The sequence below is a fragment of the Empidonax traillii genome, unplaced genomic scaffold (genome assembly GCF_003031625.1).
Source record: "Empidonax traillii isolate 1590-97213 ecotype Southwest subspecies unplaced genomic scaffold, ASM303162v1 scaffold1333:size133863, whole genome shotgun sequence".
NCBI classification, from domain to species: Eukaryota; Metazoa; Chordata; class Aves; order Passeriformes; family Tyrannidae; genus Empidonax; species Empidonax traillii.
This window is the reverse complement of record NW_020956526.1, coordinates 39,578-58,774: the sequence shown is the minus strand read 5'-3', so window position 1 is coordinate 58,774 and position 19,197 is coordinate 39,578. Positions and strand designations below refer to the sequence as shown.

General features: G+C 42.6%; 1 protein-coding gene across 5 annotated transcripts in view; it reads left to right on the top strand.

Moving 5' to 3' along the window:
* Window positions 1-16,601, top strand: part of LOC114069684 (cadherin EGF LAG seven-pass G-type receptor 1-like) — a 79,464-nt gene extending 62,863 nt beyond the window's left edge. For 2 of the 5 annotated variants that reach the window (XM_027906646.1, XM_027906644.1), the window contains exons 24-33: window positions 4,206-4,318; window positions 5,637-5,716; window positions 7,230-7,356; window positions 9,302-9,427; window positions 9,732-9,868; window positions 10,366-10,469; window positions 11,267-11,434; window positions 12,313-12,513; window positions 12,835-13,099; window positions 14,349-16,601. In XM_027906646.1, coding sequence (XP_027762447.1) covers window positions 4,206-4,318; window positions 5,637-5,716; window positions 7,230-7,356; window positions 9,302-9,427; window positions 9,732-9,868; window positions 10,366-10,469; window positions 11,267-11,434; window positions 12,313-12,513; window positions 12,835-13,099; window positions 14,349-14,373 — 1,346 coding nt within the window. In that variant the 3' untranslated portion in view covers window positions 14,374-16,601. Of the gene's footprint in view, window positions 1-4,205; window positions 4,319-5,636; window positions 5,717-7,229; window positions 7,357-9,301; window positions 9,428-9,731; window positions 9,869-10,365; window positions 10,470-11,266; window positions 11,435-12,270; window positions 12,514-12,834; window positions 13,100-14,348 lie in introns of all 5 variants that reach the window. The other 3 variants (XM_027906642.1, XM_027906641.1, XM_027906643.1) reach the window with 2 other exon arrangements.
* Window positions 16,602-19,197: the final 2,596 nt, after the last annotated feature.

Genomic DNA, 19,197 nt, shown 5'->3' with positions numbered 1-19,197 from the left:
AGTAACAAAATCTATTTACATTTCAGAACACATAACCCTTTAGAAGAATTTCATCAGAAGGATTTTCTGTTTCAGGTTTGGTTTCCCTCCTGAAATTTAATTTAATTCAGAACTTTTCAACAACAGTATTATGCAATCTAAATATCACAAGCATACCATTTTTACATTTTTCTACTTAGATATTGCTCTCTGTGATATTTTGCACTTCTAAAAATATGAGTTATGATTCCAGGTTGTGTCCTGTAATTTAATTTCTGAATCTACTGAATTTGCAGTTCCATTTAAATGAAAAGTCAGATCTCTTTATTGAGGAAGTTAGAAGATTTTGTGAAATGAAGGATAAAGAAAACTAAGCCTTTAGTTTGCCCTTCCAGGCTTATAAATCATCTGAAGAGAAAATAATTTCATCATAAATAGCACAATGTGGGATTTCTTGCCTCTGAATAACTTTGTTACTGTACCTCTTTTAAATAAGCTTCTTTATAAAGCTTAATTTCTAAACAGTTAAAAAGTTCCAGCTTCGTAACATGAATCTTAAACATGATTTAAATTGCTTTATGAGAGAAGGATTGTGTATTTTCCTTAATAGTGGAATAGTCTAGATATGTGAAGGAATTTTAATCTTGGGACATGCAAAGGACTTTTTTGCTTTATTTGAAAGGTAAATACAATTTCATCTTTATCATAGCTATATTGAGTTAAAAAAAAAAAAAAAGAAGAAGAAGAACCTGCAGTAGCAGTGGCTTTTTGTACATTTTATTATCTGTTTTGCTTATTTATTTTTTCTATTTTTTATGCTCAAACTGGCATTCATTTCGAGCTGGGACATGGTGGTCCTATGGCATTTGTGATGGGACCAAGTTCCTTGCAGAAGGGAACTTTGATCTTTAGAGGAGGGTAAAACTTAGTAAAATCTTTACATAGGGAACACTCCAATAGGGGAGAACCACATTAAAACACAACATTGAAATGCAAATTGCTGTAAACAAAAGTAGAATAGAAGTTGGGAAAAAGCTTACAGCCATCCAAAGAGTGTGGATCTGGAATATTCCTCCATGGGGAGCAATATTGGAACATTTTAAATTTTCTTTAGGTTTGCTCATTTTAAAGTGTAGTTTGATCCATCTAGCAGAGAGATTTTATGACTTCCTTGCCTTGGGAGCAAAGGGCTGTATTTGGCACCCAGCAAGACCCCCCAGTTCTGCCCATTCTCGTGGCAGCACACTAACTGGTTGACCTATGTGTGCAGTAGCTGCTTTGCCATGGAAACTGCAGTGCTCATGTTAATACAGGTTCTTACTTAGCCCTAAAACGAATATCCCTCTGAAACTGGCACTTTTCAAATCCTAAGCAAAGCAGTGAGTCAGGAGAGAGGTGAGGCTGACCCACAGTTGCCTGAGTCACACATGGCTGCTAAGCCCACAGGAGGGTTGAAACATGCCTCTCTGGCAGCACCTCCCCACAGGATGGGTGCTGGTCCCCATAGGGCTCTCGGTCATAGGAGACCAGCCCCAGTTCCTGCAGGCATCAGAGAGGTATCAGTCTGCTAAGGACAGCTAGGCAGCAGCATTTAATTGATGTACCAAAATGTTTTGCTGTATTACATTGCATTGGCTTAATTCTGCCTTTGAATGAAGTGTTATTTCACATGCTGTCGACTGCAGTAATATTTGAACCATGTACCCGAAGACTGCAATTTGCCCCATTTGTTAGGGAACTTTAGGGTAGGATTTTGAGAGTGAAAAATTTTGCTGCCTGCCAATTAGTCTTAGAGCCAGAGTCAAACTGTAGTTTAAAAGTCCCATAAATGGGGAAATCCAGTGCTGGGAAACAGACTGTATCCATAGAATTACATCTGTATAAAATACTTTATGGTCCCTTAATCCTTTATGGCTAATTCTTTCTGGATGGCAACTGCTGAAGGGGGTGGTGGAAGGGCCAATGAGAGCAGGGAGGGAGACTGGTTCTATCTCATTCCACATTTCAGTGAAAACAGATCCAATATCCACTGCTTTGCCAAGTAGCCAGTTTAGTTTTCATAGACCATAGGCCTGTACCAGATGTGAATATTGGCTGTGGGCCAGCTTTAAGCAGCAAGAGTGAAACGCAGCCACCTCTCCCTTTTTTCAGTGTCTTTTCATCAAAGCACACGGGCTTCAATTCAAAAAAAGACAAGTATTAATGCACGTGAATCCTCCTTGTGGAGAACAGCACTGCCGTCAGCCCTGGCCGCCTCGTGAGTCAGGACATACGCTCAGCGCAGTAGGTGCCCCCCGTGCCCAGACAACACTCTGCAGCCACTTGCCATATGTCACTGGCCACAGGCCTCACAGGGATCAGTTTCTGTGTCTTGAAGACCTCTGCAGACAGGTACACCTGTCCCAAAAGGGGAAAAGGATCTTTGCACAGGAGCTAGTAGGGCTCATTAAAGAGATTTAAAATAGATCTGAAGGGAGAAAGGGATAAAACCAGGCTAACTAGAGGTGAGCCTGAGGGCAGCATGCCAGTGCTTGAGGACTGCTGTGCTAGTGAGGTCCTTTCTTCTGCCAACTCAGTGGAGGTAGGGGATGGAGATCCATGTGGCAACAAAGACACAAGTGTTATTGATGTGTTAGAAACCATGGGAACAATCATAAGTTAGGGGGTGTTTTGACTGTCTAGATCTTGATGTTGGTGACAAAAGAGTTGAGTGTTTATGGGTAAGAATCAGTGGGAAGGACAACAAGGCAGGTATCATGGTGTGAATCTGTTATATACCATCCAGCCAGAATGAAGAGGCAGAGGAAATATTCTGTAAGCAGCTGAGAGAAGTCTCACCATCACTAGTCCTTGTTCTTGTGGGGGACTTCAACTTCAAAGATGTCTGCTGGAAATACAATGCAGCAGAGAAAAGAGTCCAGGAGGTTGCTGAAGTGTGTGGAAGAGAAATCCCTGATGCTGCTAATGAGTGAGCCAGCCAGGGGAGAACCCCTGCTGGACCTGTTCTTTGTGAACATAGACAGACTGGTGGGTGACGTGATGGCTGGAGTCCATCCTGGACACAAAATGATGGAGTTTTCAATTCTCATAGAAGTAAGGGCAGGATTCAGCAGAACTTTAACCTTGCAGTTCCAGAGGGCTGACTTTAGCCTGTTTAGGGGCCTGACTCACAGAGTCCCTTGGGAAGCAGTCATGAAGGGCAGAGGAGTCCAGAAGGGCTGGACTCTGTTCAGTTCTGGGCCTCTCCAAGAAAGACCTTGAGGTGCTGGAACAAGTCTAGAGAAGGACAATGGAGCTTGTGAGCAGTCTGCAGCACAACTCTTATGAAGAGCAGCTGAGGGAGCTGGCATTGTTTAGGCTGGGGAAAAGGAGACTCAGGGCAGACCTTATCTTAAAGGTCTTTTCCGACCTAAACAATTCTATGATTGTATGATTTTGCAGGCCAAAGGCAGCAATCCCATTTCATCACCATATAGGCAAGGTGTAGGTCACCAAATCAGGCAGCACTGTAAATCAGCAGGTGAAGGTTGGACTCAGAGAATCCCTTGGAATTGTCCAGGTTTTGAAAAACAAAACAATAAAAGGTGTGGTTTTAACTCAGTTACCTTGGGGCATTAGCAAACTCCATTTCAAACAGTGCTGAAAGCAAGGTGAAGTACCTGGAATGGCAGTTCAAAATGAATCCCACCTGAGCTCAAGCAGTTAATTCCTGCATGTTCCCAGGTTCCTTTGTTGCTGGTGTTGTTTTAGTGACAGCAAACTCACAGCAGTTAAGAATGCACTTTTTTTTCATAACATAGACATCTACTCAGTTATGATTCATGTCATTCTGCTGCACAGGCTTATTGAAATTCCTCAACATGTCATTCACCCTCAAGGCTCATACTGTGTGAGTATGGCTATAAAACTGTGCTGAAACAGAATTCATTTGGGACTTTCACTTGTTGCCATTTTTGTGCAGCTGAACTTTGTTCTAGTAGGCAAAACTCATAGTATTATTTGATATGGAGTGAGCAGCATGAAAGTTTAATATTTAATTAATTGATTTTAATATTTGCCTTGATTTCACCTTCCTAGACTGCCGTATTGAACAAATTTTGCCACAATAATTTTGTTTCTCTGAAAATATGCCTGGTTTTGCCATGATCATTTTGTTTGTTTGAAAATATTCCTGGTTGTAAGCAGAACATTTCTGATGTACTTCCCCCCACCATTTTGTGACCCAGGGCTTGCTGTTGGTCTGGATCCACAAGGCTATGGGAACCCTGATTTCTGCTGGTTGTCTGTTCATGACACCCTTATCTGGAGTTTCGCTGGGCCCATCATAATGGTTGTCATTGTAAGTAGGGTGGAGGTGGCATCCAGAGTGGTCTCTTCTTTATTGCTACCTTTTCTTTTATGTTCTGTCAAACAGTAGTCATAATGCAAAGCAGCTGTGTTCTTTACATTTGAAGCAGATGTATTGGAGCTTATGTCTTTTGCTTAAACAGGTAAGACATGAGCTAAGCTCCTGGAATCAGAGGGCTGCCTGCCAGTACAAAGATTGCTTGTGGAGCAATGGCTGTATGGCTTGAAACCTATTTATTTTTTCCCATTTGCTTTGTTCCATGTTAGAAGAGTTTGTTTATGAGCTTATAAAACAAATCAACAAAATGAGGTATAACAGGTCACTCCAACCAGAAGTCCTAAAGGAATATTAAATATTTTCAATTTCAGGAATTTAAAAGAATGGGCTGGTGTTTAACTTCTCTGTTAAAACTTCTCCCTTAAAGTAACACCAGAAGATGAATATTCATGGTGTAACTCTTATTTTGAATGCCAAATGCAGTTCTGCTCTCCTCATCTCAAAAAATGTGAAGTAGACCTGGAAGCAGCGTAGGTTAGGATCCCGACTCATCAGAGACATGGGATAGCCCCCACTGGAGGACCAACTAAGTGGACTAGGAGCCTTAAGCTTAGAAAAGAGAAAGCTGCAGAGAAGGCGGAAAGGAGGAGGCTGTAACAATGTATTGGTCTGGAGAAAATTACAATGGACCCAACCATTCAGAGTCTTTTCCAACACAAGCAGTAGCAGGAGGTGGCAGATTCAGAACAAACAGAACAAGCTGCATCATTTCTCCACAGAGCATTAAGTAAGAAACTCCTGCCAACAGGACAATGGTGATGGTAAAGCTCTACACAGCTTTGGAAAGTGAATGATAGGACAAATTCTCAGCACTGATATTCACTACGAGTAAATAAGTACATCCCAGCTGTGAAAGTCAGTGGAGGCTGGAGGATTTTTCAGGGGAATTACCACTTTATATTTTCTCTGTTAGAAAGATTCTTAAAGTCTAGTTTGACTCAACTGAAATAAGATGCTGGGCTAATAGGACTCTGATCTGGAAAAGGACAGCATTTCTTGATTTTTTATCTTTCACTTAAGCATTTTTGCATAGGGCTGCCTTACTAAATTTCATACAGATCAAGTCCTAGATTGTCCTTGACTGTGTTGCTTTGAAACAAGGAGAATCTTGTAATTTAGAGAATTTAAGCTGAAGAGAAAATATTCTTGGCACCACAAACCATTTTAGGATAAAAATTGCATTGTTTTTGAATACAGAGACCTAACAAATGTACAGAAAGAATCCATGCTGTTATTTCAATTTTCCTTTCAGATAAACACTGTCATCTTTATACTGGCAGTGAAAGCATCATGCAGACGAAGACAACGTTCATTTGAAAAAACTGGAGTTGTGTAAGTTTGAGTTCAAAAACCTGTAGAAAAAGTTCTGTCCAGAAATAATAAAGGGACAGAATCGCATAAAAGCAAGTTTTGGAGTGGCAAATAAAAAAGGTTTTGGGGCGATACAGTGTTGGTAGAGGCAATAGGAGCTGCTTCACCAGCACCTACTCTTGGGATTCCCTTGAAGGCCCTGTAAAATCTGCACCACCAAGTGTGGTCAGAAGAAGGGAAGAGAAGGAAAAGATCTGGTCTCCAGATTATATCATTACAGTCCTTCCAGGTCTTTCATCATACTCCCCACTACATTGTCACTTCACCTCTGCCCACGGCATGCTCAGGTAGACATAATTCTGGGTCTCCCTGTGCTTACCTGTGGCTCAGAAAGGTCTACCCTGTCATATGTCTGGGTTACCAGCTATGTCATGGCAGAGACCCACTGAAGTTCCTGTGCTGAGGGCCAGCCTCCCTGCATCCCATTCCTCATGGGATGAGCAGAAAGCCTCACAAGCTGCAACGTGCTGCCTTCCTGAACTCCTGTGACAGCCTGTTCCCATTAATGTGTGTTTTGCCCAAAGCTCAGAATTTACCTGTGAATTCAAATGTGATTAGTGGCAAGACAGCCCCTCTTTTGTTTTCCCAAATAGAGTGTGAGATTTCAAAAGGCTGCTTCTGCTGATCTTTTTTCAGCCCTGGCTGTAAGGTGCTGTGTACACATTGGCATGCCTTTTCCAGCCCTAATGTCCCTTGAGCTGTAGGCTTTGTGGTTCTCTGAACTCTAACCCTAACACCAAACATAATGAACACTAGAATCTGAGGGTGAGTTCCCCAGCAACATGGGCCCAGTTAATAAAATTGTGGAAGAAGCAGTGTTGGTGCAGTGCCATGCTCTCCTTGACATGCCTGTTCTGGTCCCAGTGTGCCTAGAGCTGTAGGCTTTGTGGTTCTGAACTTTAACCCTAATAGCGGCTTGGGGCTGAGGATGAGGTCCAAATCTCCCTAAACCAATGGAGTATAATTGCTACTTAATGGCAGAGAGTTTGCTCATAATATAAAACTTTTGCCACTAGAATTGTGTCTGTATTTTGAAAGTGTCTGTAAAAATCATGTTTTTAAGCAAACAAATATTCACCTGAGTGCCCTTGATCCAAAACCTTGGGCAGCAATGTTGAGAAGGTATGGGAAAGTGAACTTGACAAAGAGAAATGAGATGGAAAGGCCATTTACTGCCCAAATCTCTTCCTTGGAGTCAACAAGGCTAAACAGGATGGGCTTTGCAAACAATCTCGTTTGTTTGAAGAGAATCTTGGAAAGGAACTTGGAAAGAAATCACCCTTTTTTACCTGTATATGCTAATTCACAGAGCAGTGCCATGAGAGAGTTGTGAACTGGGAGCTGATGAGCACTGCCCTAATTTTCCCAAAGGGCCTTACCAGTTGCCAAGTCATTGGACTGTCCCTGGGGAGAAGTTGGGCTGTTCTCTTGTATCCCAACACACTGCAAGTGTCCATCTGTGCTTGCTTTACAGCTCTGTGCTGCGAACAGCATTCCTGCTCCTGCTGCTTATCAGTGCCACGTGGCTGCTGGGGCTGATGGCGGTCAACAGCGACGTCATGACATTTCACTATCTCTTTGCCATTTTCAGCTGCCTGCAGGTAAGTTGGATGGTGTCTTGTTTGTGGCACACCTTCATGAGTGCACTGCTGCACCCAGGCCTCCAAAAACCTGCTCAACATGAGCTAACTGAAGAAAAACAGAAAGCTCGAGTACATTTTGTGCCCTCTTTTCTCAAAGAGAGGGTTCTTTTCACCAAAACCAGAACTGTAAGTAATTGCACCTCTCACATTTAGTCATTCTAAAGGTAAGTGCACTACTATAGTAACCTGTGACAGATAAATAACAGTAGGCAATTATACCTCTGTCTTTTTAGAGAAAAAGTCTTTGTTACTGTCTTCTGTGTGCTTATTGTTAACAGTTGTTCTATTGCTACCACAAATGAGAGGCTGTTTTTTTCAGCCAGAGTGAATGACTCCAAGGCTTTCACAAATTAACTTACTGTTAAAAGAAATTAGTCAAATGATGATTTTCAAGTCCAGCTCCTTGTATTAGGGTTTTACTGGGTTGCCTGCCCTAATATTTGCATGCTTGTTGATTAAAGATGCACAAAATAGTTATTTGTAGGAGACCTGACATGGAAATAGTCATGAAGCTTCATGTTGGTCACAATTTGAATGTGACCAAGGATGGCAGTAGCTATCCTAGCAAGTGCCTGCAGTATTGAAAGAGCTACTGCTAGCTGGACACTCTTGTCAGCTGCAGCACAACAGCAACAGACTGCAGCCAAAGAGAAAAAGAAATCAGATGGGTCTCCTTTGGAGATGACTGTTGATGCCCTGGAAGCACAGCAGGTAGGCCAGTCTGGAGCAAGGTTATTTTGCCGCTGCAACTGGTGTGCTCTGAAACAAATGCAGCTACTCAGGCTGTAAAACCAGGCTTCCATAAGTCTAAAATAAAATTAAATTAAGTATAAACCTCATGAGAAGGAGGGAAGTCAGCAGCTGGAATTCTCCAAACTTGCCCAGAGAAGCACAGTGGTATGTGGCATTTCACATCGTCTTCTTTGAACTTGTATTTTTAAAGAGACATTTATGTGAATTTTATTAATGAATAATCCCTAAGTGCTAGTGCCAGCTACGATCACAGTTGACTGAATGTTTAGAAAGTGAGCTTGAAGTTTAACATTACTCTAAGTCAATTGCTTTGGCTGAAATCATGAAATTCAGGCTTCTTGTGGTGTTGGTACAGCTGCAGCTTCATGAGTGATTGGCTTTCCTATCCTGTATCTCCAACCAAAGTTGATAACAATTTGGCAGCTGCATTAATTCCCTCAGAGCAAATACATCTGAAGGCACACACGTGCTTGCCCCCTGCTCTCAGTGAAAGCTGTTAATGTGTGTTCCTGGGAGCCAACAACTGTCCAGCCCTGAGGATTTTAGTGGGTTTTCCACTGGGAGGTATTGGCTAACCAAGGAACTTGGGCAGCAGAAGTTGGGACCTCTCTGCCACCAGTATCTCTTCACATCTCACAAGGCTTTCTAAAGTTCTCTTAACCAACAATATTAAGGACACCTTTCATAGAAGTTCCCCATTTCCAGAGGTTTTCACTAAAGGCTGTGATCTTTTTCATGTGCTGCTATTGATTTTGTCTTGTCATCTGTGTAAAATCTCCAGAATCTCAAGTTCAAACTCCTTGCAATGTCTTCCAGTGACACATGGAAGTTCTCATTGGATATTTTGAGAAGAAAGTTTCTTCCCAAATCAAGCTGTGCTCTGTAAATCCTGGAGAGGCGCATCTTTGTGTGTATTTTACCGGGCCTCTTAGGCACATTTGAGCTTGGAAGCAAATTACGAAGGATTCCTGGGAGATCAATCAATGCTATTTCAGTCAAAAAATAGTTATTGCTTTAAAAATACAGAACTATGGACTACAAACTAGAATTCAGGGGTTATTTCAAAACTGCTGTTCTCTAATATCCATATTTGCAGTTTGGTAGTAGTGAATCATTTACATTTATTCTTTATCTCTCTACAATTATCCAGGGGCTGTTCATTTTCTTCTTCCACTGTGTATTTAACAAAGAAGTCAGAAAGCACTTGAAGAACACTTTAACTGGAAAGAAACCTCTTCCAGATGATTCCACTGCAACAAGAGCTACATTATTAACTGTAAGAAAAAAGCACTGGGAAAAAAAAATGTCCTCTTGCTGGTAGAAGTTACTTAAAATAAACTTGTAGGTGGCTTGTGTGTAATAACGTGAGCTGTACGATTGCTTTCAGTGACTTGTACAGAAATTAGCCTCTCTCAAAAGTTTTTACTATTTTAATTAAAACTTTTGAAAGAAAATAATTCATTTCCTCAGCATCCAAAACTATTTGGTTCCTCTGAAACTTTATACATTTGTGGGTAACATGAGCTTCTGGAGAGATCATTCACTATTGCTTTTTTTTTCTTTTTTTTTTTTTCCTTCAGCGATCTCTAAACTGTAACAACACGTATATAGAAGAGCCAAATATGTATCGCACAACTATTGGGGAATCCACTGTCTCCCTAGAAAGCACCGTCAGGTCAGCCAAGAGCCACAATAGCTACCTTGCTTATATTCTCAGGTAATCAGGTGGCAGGTGCATGGCTTCCAGGTGCTTGCCTTTCCCTTTTCATTGCTCTTGCGGAAACCAGAGATGTGGTTCAAATGCTACTTGGTTTATGTCTTAACAGTTCTGTTTTGTGTGACTGTCATTTTCTTTGGTGCATTTTCTGTTGCATCTTCGGTGCGGGGTTCCAACAGCGCAGTGGTTAACATAATAGTTATGTTAACTGTGTGGGCCATGCTGCTTGCCTGTTAAAATTCAGACATGTCTCAAGGAGTGCACTTTAGCTCATTAACTTTGGCTTTTTCAGAGTGTGATTCATGTGGCCAAAGGCAGACAGCTGCATTAGGGTAACCTCTGTCTTGCTGCAAGGTGACCACGTGGGCAGTCAGGCACAGGCTGGCATCCACTGCAGCTCTCTGCATTTGACCGGACGAATCCCATCGGCAAGTCTGCCTTGCTGTTAAGAACAGTAAAGTGACCAAGAAAGTTGTCCTCTGTTTTTCTTCTCAAAGGGATGAGGCTGCTCATAAACTCAGTGGATCCTCAAGTCAAGCAAGGGCTGGCCAGACTGAAGCAGATTCCTCTATTTTTCATAGGAATCCATCAAAATCCAATGGTAAGAATTATTTCTTAATGCTTTGACCCATCTGTGTACCTTCTCCTTCTCGGCATTTTCTTCAAAGTCTTCTGTAACAAGAACAATCCTGACTTGGATGTATCTCATTCTCATTATGATCTTGGCATAACAAGCTATGCAATGGCTGCCTTACGAGGAATTCTGGAATGGAAATATCATACATCTGCTTCTTGCGATGGTTCAGTTTTCATCTGATAGCTGTCACAGCTTTTGACAGTTTATGGCATCCCCTGTCTTTCTCACAAATTACATGCTATTGCTCTTGATTTTTAGTTGGAGAACTTCTAACGTTTGAAACCTTGAGGCAATATCCTCCTTCACTGCTCTGTGGTTTGTACAAGAAAATGAGAAGTGCCTGTTGTCTGATTTCCTTTCATTTTGGTCTTGCCATTAAATTTTGTTGGCTTGTAGCCGTTTTTAAATTAAGTGCATTTCAGATTCTTGATACCTTTGTTTACTGTGTGCTGTGTTGATAGATCCTATAGTTACTGTTCTGCATATTGAATAGGGAAAAATGTGCCCCCACTCTGCTCTGCGCCTCCTGTACACGTAAAAAGTCCTGCCCACTAGCTGAGCTGAGTAGTTGTGCTTCCCATGATTACTTAGGTGGATGCTGCAGTCCTTCTGAATTAATGCTATATATATTTACGGATGTAAGAGCTCATCCTTGGCAGGGCCTGAAACAGTCTTTTCTTCTCGTTGCACATTTGTCAGATGGATTTGTTAAACTCCTGTTTTCACTTTCATCACTCTGTTTCCCCTTTCTGCATTTGTAGACCACGATTCAGACTCTGACAGTGAACTCTCCCTCGATGAACACAGCAGCTCTTATGCCTCCTCCCATTCATCAGACAGTGAGGAAGATGGACTTGAGGCAGAGAAAAAGTGGAACACATCTACTTCCAAAAATAATGAACGTGGCCCACTCCACAGCACACCCAAAGGTACTCCCAGTGTGAGGGGAAAGCAGCGATGCTATAAAATAGCTTTAAGTTAGACAGGATATATTTGCCAGACTACCATAAAACTGTAACTGTATCTCTACCTCCGTGTCTTGCTTCAGCCGAGGTCCTTGTCATTTCCATCTTAGAAATCTTTCTTCCCAAAGGCTTGTTCACAGGGGTGACTGAGTACTGAACACTGAGTGCCCTCAGGCAGAGTGGGCTTTGCAAACGGGTCCCCACAGCCCTTGGACACAGCACTATCAAGTCAGCAAAATCTCATTTGAAGAAGAGGAGAAAGAAGCTGCTTGTTTTGAGGGCAGGCGTAGGAAATACCTGCCTCTCCTCATACATGTGTATCCGGTGGTGTTGGACCTAAAGAGTTGGAGATCATGTGACAGGATTCAGGCATTTCTAAGCATAGTCAATTCTGTCCTAATGAAAGACAGCTTTGAATGACAAATATTCAGGTTGTGTGCTGAGGCTGTGCATAGATACAGCACAAGGTGGCTTGGGTGCCCCCCAGCCTTAAGAAACCAACCTCTCCAGGGAGGGATCTCTAACCCTGGAGAGGTGAGAGGGCGAGTTTGCCTCACGCTTCTCCATAATGGAGTGAGCAACCTTGCTCTGGGAAGGGTTTGGACACCCTGCCATCCTACCAGGTATGTTTTAGAGGTTTAGTGCACCCTGAGGGCAGTGCAGTCCAGCAAGGACCATATGAAGGATTGCTCTGCTTTGACACACAGCTCCTCTCCTGCTACAGGGAGTAGACTGATCAGAAAGCGGTTGAGAGAACATATCAAAAGTGGTTTTCGAGCTAGTGTTTTTTTGCATTGCAGTTGATACCCTTCCCAATCATGTGAAACCCTATTGGCCCACAGAGTGTGTAACAGCCAGCGACGGCGAGGACCCCGGCGGGAAGCCAAAACTCAAAGTAGAGACCAAGGTCAACGTAGAGCTTCACAGGGAAAACCAGGTGAACCATAACAACGAAGCACCACAGGACAAGGAGAACGAAGGGCAGCAGAAGGAGAACAGACCTCTGTCCCACCAGAATAACCAGCAGCCAGAGCAGAGGAAAGGTAGCGCAGCCAACCTAGCCTCACAGTTGGCCTGGGAGACTGGGGGGTTAATGAGCATTGATTAGTTCATTAAGTAGCTCTGTCAGGGAAGAATAATTTCCAAATGGCTCCAGTCTTTGTAACCAGATATTCCATGGGAAGTTAGTAAGTAGTTGCTGAAGTCTAATCTTCTGGGTTTGGAGTAAAGTGATAAATTAGGAGTCTTAGTAAGAAATATAAAATGTCATTTCTTGATTGTGCTCAGCTTAAATAAATGAAATACTGATAAATGAAATACTGATAAATTTTAAGATTTTCATTATTCCCTCTTTTCTGTAACAGGCATCTTGAAAAATAAAGTTACATACCCTCCCCCACTGGTGGATAAGAATATGAAGAATCGTTTGCGGGAAAAGCTGTCGGATTACAATCAGACCACGATCTCATCCAGGACTACTTCCCTGGGGACAAATGATGGGGTCCGCTCTCCTTCAGACTCAGGGGTGACAGTAAAAAGTGCTTGGAGGGAGCAGTCTCGAGACCAGCTCAATGGTATGGCCATGAACCTCCACGTGGGAACAGGACATGCTGACACCTCAGACTCAGAGTAAGTGCCACATCAGGATACCCTGGCTAGCCTCCCATGACTCTGGTCTCTCCCTTCACCTTCCAACCCCAGATCCCACATGAACAAAAATCTCATCTGGTGACTGGACCAGAGTCCTTCACTGTAACTGTCTTGATGGCTTGTCCATACCATGTCCCTAAGCCGTGGTGTTTCACTGATGAGAAAGCTAAAACATGTATCACAGGCAAGGTGCCATGACAGACACGTTACTGGTCACCCTGGCATTCTCTGAATTGGCAAGCTGATGTGTTACTGGCACACTGTGGACAAGAGCAGCCTAGCTCTGCCTTGTTACCTTGCTGCAGAAGTTTGGGGAGAGTTTGGTGTCCATCTGGGCAGAGGGAAACCATCGGTGGGGCAGGAGATCCCAAGGCTGGAGAGAAAGTCAAGCTACTGATCCTAAATTACCAGGTGTGTGATTCCCACCTGCTGCTTGGCAATTAGTGTGTGAATTTGCCATTGTAAACTAAATCAAATATTAACAAAAGGCTGAGCAAGCTCTCAGCCAAAGGGAATTCTCAGAAACCTCATTACTCATCATAATTCTTGCATTTATAATTAAAACAATGGCCATATGTAAAGTCTGTGCAAGCATTTTATGCGTATAGTTTCATTTTTTATTAACACGAATAATAGTCTTATCCTTTCATCAAACCAAGAGAATATTTCTCACCCAGCTTTAACTCTGGCACTGTCCCACCATGCTTTAGACACCCATGTTGTCTGGGTGCACAGACCATTCCCAGCTCTATAAAAGCAGATGTTTGGATTGCCGGGAACTGGCTGATGAAATAGGTTCTGCTTAGCTGGGAAACAGAGATGTCTTTAACAAACCGTAACTACTTGCTGGTACCAGGTACTGTATTATCTCCTCACTTCTGCATAATGGAAAACTCTGCTGTTGGCAGCAGATTGCATGAATCTCTCTGAAACACCAGGTTTGTAACAGCTTGTAAGATTTGTATGTGAATCCTCACTGTTAGCCAAATACAAGCCCTCCATAGAACTTCCTCTAAAACCTGTTCCTCTTGTGTACTCCTGGAACTGTTTCTCCCAGCTGGTCTTCCCCTGCAGGGCAGCATACCCCTTGCAAGCAGTAGATTGGCAAGGCATGGTAACTTCACAGAGCATGAGCCCTTACTAAGAAGGATTAGGTGGTTTTGGGCGGGGTGGTTTGCCTGTGCCTGTTTAACCCTAAGCCTGCATGATTACTTCTTCTCACTAACAGAGGCAGTAATGAAACTTCAATTTGAACCATCAGGAAACTGTGATCACCTCTGCGTGGCTCTGGACTCCACACTGCAGGGTCGCCGCCTGCCTGCCACGGATTTCATCAGAGTGGCCGTGTGCTGAGGAGGGTGAGGTGGGCACTGATTCCCACACGGTTTCACGTGATGGCACACTCCTGACCGCTCACAGTGGGGACACAGTGCCCGGATGCACTTGCAGTAAGATTGCTGTGTGGTGCGCTCCTCACGGCATGAACCCGTGCTGAAAACACATGGAAATGGCCACAGGGATGCACTGTGATGGACGGATACCTGTTCGTAGTGCAGACAGTGCTGCAAGGGTTGCTTATTACAAGGGAAAAACAAGGAAAAACTTGTTATTACCATAGTGGACCTACAAATAAGTCAACCCGTCAGCCTGGAGACAAGCTCTAGATGTCTCTGGTGGAGTTTTGATGGCTGCAGTGTGAACCCTTCAGCTTGCTGGGCTCTAGGGAGGAATATCCTAACAAGTGTCCTTTGGTTTCTATGCCAGCATCTCTGTCCACCCCCCTATGGACACATCGTCTTAAGAAAAAAAATCTTTTATATATATATAAAAAGTGTAGATACTTTTATATATTTTGTATGGTGTTGCTAAAGAAAAAGTTCCTTTGTATATTTTACATTTATACTTATCTTCTTAATTTGATAACAGGAAATCAATTAAAAAGAGGATTTGATATTTTTTATATGAACATTGCACAATTTTACTTGAATTTGGCGTTTGGTAAAGTAACTGAGGGTTGCATGAAAGCCACCTTCAGACACAATGCAATTTTTCAGAGTAAAGTAATGCAGTGAAGATTACATCAAAATCCATGGCTGTAATTTATAGGTTTTGTTGACAGATTTTGGAACACTTTAAGGGCACAGTATGTTTCTTTCATAACTTCTTTTAAAACCCACAAAATTTTGTTTTTTTCATTTTTTGGTGTTTTGACCCCCTTCTCTGAAGTGCATTGAAATGTTCAGGAACTGAACTTCAGGACTAAAAAGAAGTCATAACTTTGTGTAAGATTTCAACGCAGTCTTGTCTGGAAGAAGTCAAATCAGTATTTCTCTTACCAAGAACAAGAAAATAAGTAATATGATTGTATGATAGGTTTTGACTTTGGTCTGGCTCTGAAACAAACCAGCACTCTGTGTGTCCTAAGGAGAGGGCCCTCCTCCCAAGGGGAAAGTTCTGCCTCAGGTGCAGTATTTTATTTTACTGTATTTTAATCTTTTTCCCACTGGGTTCAGCACATTGCTAATCAATGCAGAAATACAAGTCTTTAAGACGTCCAGGTTTCACTGCCCAGCTCTTTGACAAAGCCCTAGCCTTCTGATGTTTCAAAAAGCACATGGAAGGCTTAAGGTTTCATATTTCTCACAAAATGTGCTGGTTTCACAAGTATAGGAAGTGAAATGGGACCTATCTGCTGTCTTCACCTTCCTGTGATGTGTACAATTAAAGGAAGATCAAGATGTGAAAAAGTTTGCATCCAGCTGGCACAGAGCTCAGCCAGTGACTCCCCGTGGTGGGAATATGTGACTCCAAGGATGGCAGTGGTGTGGCTGTGACCTGCTCTCTGACAACAAGGCTTTCAGAAGCTCCTTGCTTGCTGTAGCAGCCCTTTTGGGAAAATAGTGGCTATTGTTTGTGCAAATGTGTGTGAAAAGGGAAAAAAACAGAAAATCAGGCTAAATAAAATGCAAGAGTTGAGGGAAAGATGAAAAACTGTATGCTGTAATCTTGATTTCATTATATTCCTATGCATTTTCAGAAGTATCAAGGAGACCTTTGGAAGGGGAGAGGGAGGAAGGATGCTGTTCCTTTCAAAATTATGCAACATATTGTGTGACATGTTCTGACAGAAAAAAAATTTGAATGTTTTAAATGTGCACACTTGGCTGTGTACTCAGGCATTGTGTATAACCCATGCTAGTTCTTTTCACATCTGTGTATGTATATTTTGTCCCAGTGAGATGTAGGTAGTTTTTATTGTTGCAGAATTGTTGCAGTAAATGAGGGTAAGTTGTATTAATGACAAAAAAATTAAAACCTATTTTTATGACTTTTTAAAAGCTTTATGGCAGATTAGACACTGGAGGTTGTTGTTTTGTTGTTTTTTTTTTTTTTTTTAACAAATGTATATTTATTAATGTGCAGAACACTGGAATTGCAGCACAGATGAAAGGAGAATTTACAATAAATTAAGAATTTTTTTCAACTTTTATTCATCCTCTGGTGGTTTATTTTAAGTGCAGTGCATATGCTGAGGGTCCAAATGGCATTTTCCAGGGTTTAGAAAGTAATGGGAGCAGGGAACATACGGGTACCCCTCGCTCTCACTGCGGAAGCAGAGGCTGTAAAGCATCAACGAGCCAACACACACAGCTCTCTCACCCTTCCAGCCCAGTGGTTTGTGCTCTGTGCTGGCACAGGGTACCACTGCATGCACTGCATTTCAGCCCAAACCTGTGGCATTTTTCAGACATGGGAAATGGCCTGTTGAAGAGAAATACCCTCTGCTAACCCAGAGCAAAGCAGATCACCAGGAAAGCACCAGGTTTAAAAAAGGAGGTTGGAGAAGAGCTAAAGGGGGTGAGGCAGGCAGCCAGCCCAGCCCAGTGACAGCCTGCAGTGACAAGGGCCATTTTTGGACTTCTTGGCTACATTCTTGGCTCTTCCAATCAACTGAGGCCAAGCCATGGTCTTGCTCAGTCAATACTTTTCAGGTTGTTGTGAAAGTCTTCATTCATGCATCTCCCAAGGCACAGCAGTGATCTGCACGTCTGCCAGCTTTCTGGAAATAAAAGTATTAGTATCAACTGGCCAGTGTGAAGTCAGGTGGAGAGCATCTCGCTACTGTCATGATTTTAAGGGCAAAATCAAAGACAGGATGTACAGTTTGCAAGCAGCTGCTAAAACTTGCCTCTAAACAAACTCAAGTAATTAGCCCAAAGGGAAACTGTTCTAAATTTTACTGTACAAATGCATTTTTGACAGAAGACTTATACTTGAGGTTTTTTCTCAAAACTTTTCACTTTTCTGTGGAAAAGCAGAAATAAGCCTTAGGCTTTCACATAAGCAGGATAGTTAAGGGACAGACCAGCCTGTGACCCTGTCTCCAGTAGCGACCCACAGCAGATGTTTAGGAAAAGAGGATTATCAGCCACGCTTTACATGGCAAGTTGGCCCCAGCAGGGTCCACAGACCCCAGCACGCTGCAGCTCAGGACTCCCCAGAGGGAGAAGTTGTGCTTGTCTGCAGCAACATATTTTTTTCCCTCATATGTCTGTCATGTTGTATTTTGGACTCGTGTAAAGTTCTAGTACACAGTGGGTTGTCTGATTCAGATACAAGCAGCAAGAAAAAGTTCTTCCTCATCTTTAGCTTCATTCCTGTCCTCTACAATGGACACCTTTACTGCTTGCAGCAGGAGAGGCAGTGAGTAATCATTTCTCAGTCACCTTCTCCAGGTGAAGGAGGGAGAAAGGCTCTGTTCTAGAGCACTTGGGTTGTATTTTTCCACCTGAACAACTTGGATGTCTGTCATTGCTCCTTGTGCAGAAACACTGCTGTACCTTTTACCCTTCCTTCTTGCCCTTCTTCAACCCATTGCCAGGTGTAACGTGACCTTTTTGGTGGTGGCAGATAGAGAAGAGACCGGAACAGCCCAAAAAATGCAAGCAGTAGGCCTACCAACACCCAAAAAAGAAAAAAGAGAAAAATAATTAAAAAGATTCTCCATTTCATTAACTTTCCCTGTCCTAATATTTACAGTGACATTTGGCCTAAGCAAACTGTAAGAAAAAAAAACTCTAGAAGATACGGACCAGTAGCAGCAGCATGACATGGTAAGACTGCAATAACATAATCAGTCATGTAGTCCAGCCCCTCCAACAACTCCGGTTCAAATATACTCAGGATTTGTCTAAAACAGTCTTAAAAATCCTAAATTATAATTCCAGTACATCCACCAATAGCCTGTAATAGCACTTCCTAGGATGATGAGTTAGTTTGCCTATGTTCTTGTCATGCTTAGCCACACAGCTTGCTCAGCTGCAGAGGATGCTCCTGCCAAAGTCTAGGGGAATCACAGAAAGGACATCATCAGCAGTCCTGGTGAGATGTTATCATTGTCCACACCGACACCACCTGTAGAGCCAGAACCAGTCTGGGATGCATTTGGGCCCCACAGCCTCTTCTGCAGAGGTTTTGCCCTGCCTTTATGCTCCTGTTTGCACATATTCAACTCACTTCTCTTCCCTAAACGAAGCGATTTGTACTGGACTCATTTTCTATTTTAATCTCTTGATTTTTGGATCCATCCTCTAGTTTCTCATACTCATTCTGACTTTCAGTTCTGTCCATGAGGATGCCTGGAGGCAGCATCTGCAGCCTTTACAAGCTACCTTTCGTTTCATCATTCAAACCATGAATGAAAATACCCAATTAAACTAAGGCCAAGAGGGGGCTTTTGTAACACTTCCCTTCTTGCCAAGCAAGATTTGCACCTACCTCGTATCAATTAATGTCAGCCCACACTGACTGCGTTTTGCGTATGAGAACAGAGTAGGGGACAGTATCAAACCATTTACTAAAGACTGTCCCATCTGCTGTTGCTGCTCCTTTATCCACTGTGCCAGGCACTGTATTAAAGAAAATTAGATTAATTGGAAGTGTGTGTGGCAAAGAGACCGTGTTAATTCACTATTGTCTTCTAAATACTTCAAAGCATTTGTAAGTGCCCCCAGGAGCCCTCTGGAGCTTTGTGTTGGGCTTGGTCAGCCATCTGCTGCTGCCATCCCTTTGCTCAA